This window comes from Dromiciops gliroides, chromosome 6 (assembly GCF_019393635.1).
Source record: "Dromiciops gliroides isolate mDroGli1 chromosome 6, mDroGli1.pri, whole genome shotgun sequence".
Taxonomy (NCBI): domain Eukaryota; kingdom Metazoa; phylum Chordata; class Mammalia; order Microbiotheria; family Microbiotheriidae; genus Dromiciops; species Dromiciops gliroides.
In genome coordinates this window covers 19,493,837-19,496,918 of record NC_057866.1, presented here as the reverse complement: position 1 = coordinate 19,496,918, position 3,082 = coordinate 19,493,837, and the positions used below count along the sequence as shown (strand labels likewise).

Sequence of the window (3,082 nt, the reverse complement as noted above, 5' to 3'; positions counted from 1 at the left end):
CAGATTACACTTAATCAATGATCTCAAATCAGGGAGATATGAATTAAAATCTAATCTCTAAGCACTACTAGTTTTGTTACCTCTTGCAAGGCATTATCGTCTTTTATTGACAGTATCTTCTCCTATAAAGTGGAGATAATGGAAACTACCTCTCATGTTTTTTGAGAGGGAAAAATGGGATCTATATATGTAAACTACTTTGCTAATCATGCACACACATATGTATATATACTCATATACAAACATTTATATGTATATATGTATACATCTATATATGTACATATCACATATTAGTTATAATAATTTTAATTTTTATCACAATATTATTTACCTTTGAGCTGACAAGTTTAACCCACCCCTGAAATGTAATATCCTCTCAAACTTACATGAGAAATAGTCATGAAATATTTTCTTGAAAACCCCCACTGAGGAGAACCAACTACATATAGAGCTAGTCCCTTTCACTTTTAGATACTTCTGGTAGGAAATTTTCCCTTGTAAGAAATCTAAAGTTACCTTAGTCATAAGCTCCAGGATCAAATGCCTGATTTGCTAAATATTATCTGTCTTACCTTAAACAAATGATGTCTCTACTAAAAAATGCTGGTATTTGACAAAGGATGTTAACTGCTAAAAATATTGTCATTATATGAAAAGAATTGATATGATAAAATATTTTTATTTTGCTGATAAGTCTCTCTTCTCATAGGAAACAAGGTATAACAGAAAGAGAACTAGGTGAGATCTGACATCTCCCATTCATACCATATATTCCTTTCAGCCAGTCAAAGAACCAGAGGATATGAGACTTGGCAAAATTATGGGGATTGTTCCACTAATGACTTCAATATTCTTCAATATCTTTCATTTGTTCTTTAATTTTGTCATATTTAAAAATATAAGGTTGGACTATAAGAGTTCTAATCTGCTAGAGGTCATGGAAACAATGCTATAGTGGGAAAACTCATATTTACATTCATATATTTATATTTTATACATATGTTTATATTTTATAGATAAATTAAATTTAGTCACATAAATATAAATAATATTAATTATCAATATAAATGATAATTTGTATATGTTATTGATGGTGGTATTGAAAGAATAAAGGAATATGCACTAAATAGTTTCTGAGGTTGTTTGCCATCATATTCATTATATGTGATAAATTTTGTTGGACTGAAATCTATACAGTTTTTCTGTATAGAAATATATTTTATGTAAAAGCTCTATATTGAGCAATCATTGTTAGTATTGATGTCTTTGCTGACTTTTGTTTTCCTGATTTATTTCTATTCTTGCTTTCTTTCTCACAGTCATTGACATGACAAAACAATTGAATGACCAAGGAAAATTCCACAGCAGTCACAGAATTCTTCCTTTTAGGACTGACAGACCGTCCAGAATTGAAAGTCCTCCTCTTTATACTTTTCCTGGTAATATACACCATATCTTTGGTGGGGAATCTTGGCATGATTTTATTAATTCAAATCACCCCAAAACTTCACACTCCCATGTATTTTTTCCTTAGTTGGCTGTCATTTGTTGATGCGTGCTATTGTTCTGCTTCTGCACCAAAAATGCTTGTGAATTTCTTTGAGGAGAAAGCAACTATATCTTTCACTGCTTGTATGATACAATATTTTTTACTTGCATCTCTTGTTACCATTGAGGCATTTTTCCTGGCAGTGATGGCATATGACCGGTATGTGGCCATTGCTAATCCATTGCTTTACACAGTAGTCATGACCAAAAAATTTTGTGTCATCCTGATCATTGGGTCATGTATAATAGGAATAATTAATTCACTAACACACACAATTGGCTTAGTTAGATTATCCTTCTGTGGGCCAAATATCATCAGCCATTTCTTTTGTGATCTGCCCCCACTGCTGAAGCTCTCCTGCTCTGACACTTACAGAAATGAGTTATTTCTCCTAATTTCTTCAGGAGTGATTGCTATAGTTACACTCTCAACCATGATCATCTCCTATGTCTTCATTGTAGTTGCTATTTTCAGGATGCACTCAACAGCTGCAACACATAAAGCCTTCTCTACTTGTGCTTCCCACTTGTCAGTTGTCACCTTATTCTATGGTTCCATTAGCCTTAACTATCTCCAGCCAAGCTCCCAGTATTCACTGGAACAAGAGAAAGTGGTTTCTGTATTTTATACCATTGTAACCCCAATGTTAAACCCATTGATCTATAGCCTAAGGAACAAAGAGGTCAAAGATGCTGTAAAAAGAGCAATAGAATTGAAACCATCTTTCTGTTAATCTTATCATCGTGATGTCATTAGTCGAAAAATACTATAACTGCCAGTGGGCAAGTTCAATAAAAAATCAAGTTGAGAACTATCTTTACATGTAATGGAAAAAATAAAATACCTCATACATAAAAAAAAATTTAAAAAAAATCAGTGAAGAATGACGTGTTAGAACTTGTAGAGACATGTGAAAATGGAAATTAGAATACCAGAACTGGAACAACATGGGAGCTCAACAAATCATATGGTATTTGAAGTTTCCTTAACAGAAGATTAAGAAACAGGTGATCCATCTGTTGTCACACAGTCAGTAGTGGAGTAAAAAGTGAAAATCAGATATTTTATTGCCTTATCCATTTTTTCCCCAATGTGTTCACAGTCACTTTTAGCTCTAACATTTTAAGATTTATTCATATTCGTTCTGTCCCAATGTGTATGAGAAATAGCAGAAATTAGGGGAAGGAAAATTCATATAAAACCAATTTAATTGTCTCCAATATATAAAGTAACTTGAAATAGAATAGAATAGCAGAGCTAACAGGGAATTTTGCACACAGAAAACAAAATTTTGATTATGATGAGCATTGCAAAGCTCATCAAATGAACTAATTTCATTTGTTAAATGATCTAAATAACTTTCTTAATTTTTATAGTTAAATTTCAATAAGAATAGCATAATAGTCTTCTAAGTTTTAATTTAGTGTTAGTTTTATTCCATTTTCTAATGACTTTTGGCTTATCCATTATCCTGACCATTTTTATAAATGTGTCAAGAGCCTTGACTCTGATTTGACATGTAAGATCCAAAAC

At 31.9% G+C, this 3,082-nt stretch overlaps 1 protein-coding gene across 1 annotated transcript; it reads left to right on the top strand.

The window, feature by feature from the left end:
• Positions 1 to 1,343: 1,343 nt before the first annotated feature.
• On the top strand, positions 1,344 to 2,282 carry LOC122733046 (olfactory receptor 1052-like). Its single transcript, XM_043973538.1, has one exon. The coding sequence runs from the start codon at positions 1,344 to 1,346 to the stop codon at positions 2,280 to 2,282; it is 939 nt and encodes a 312-aa protein (XP_043829473.1).
• The last annotated feature ends 800 nt before the right edge of the window (positions 2,283 to 3,082 follow it).

Excerpts from the sequence above, each read along its gene's own strand:
- LOC122733046 (XM_043973538.1), top strand. The coding sequence starts at position 1,344 with ATGACCAAGGAAAATTCCACAGCAGTCACAGAATTCTTCCTTTTAGGA.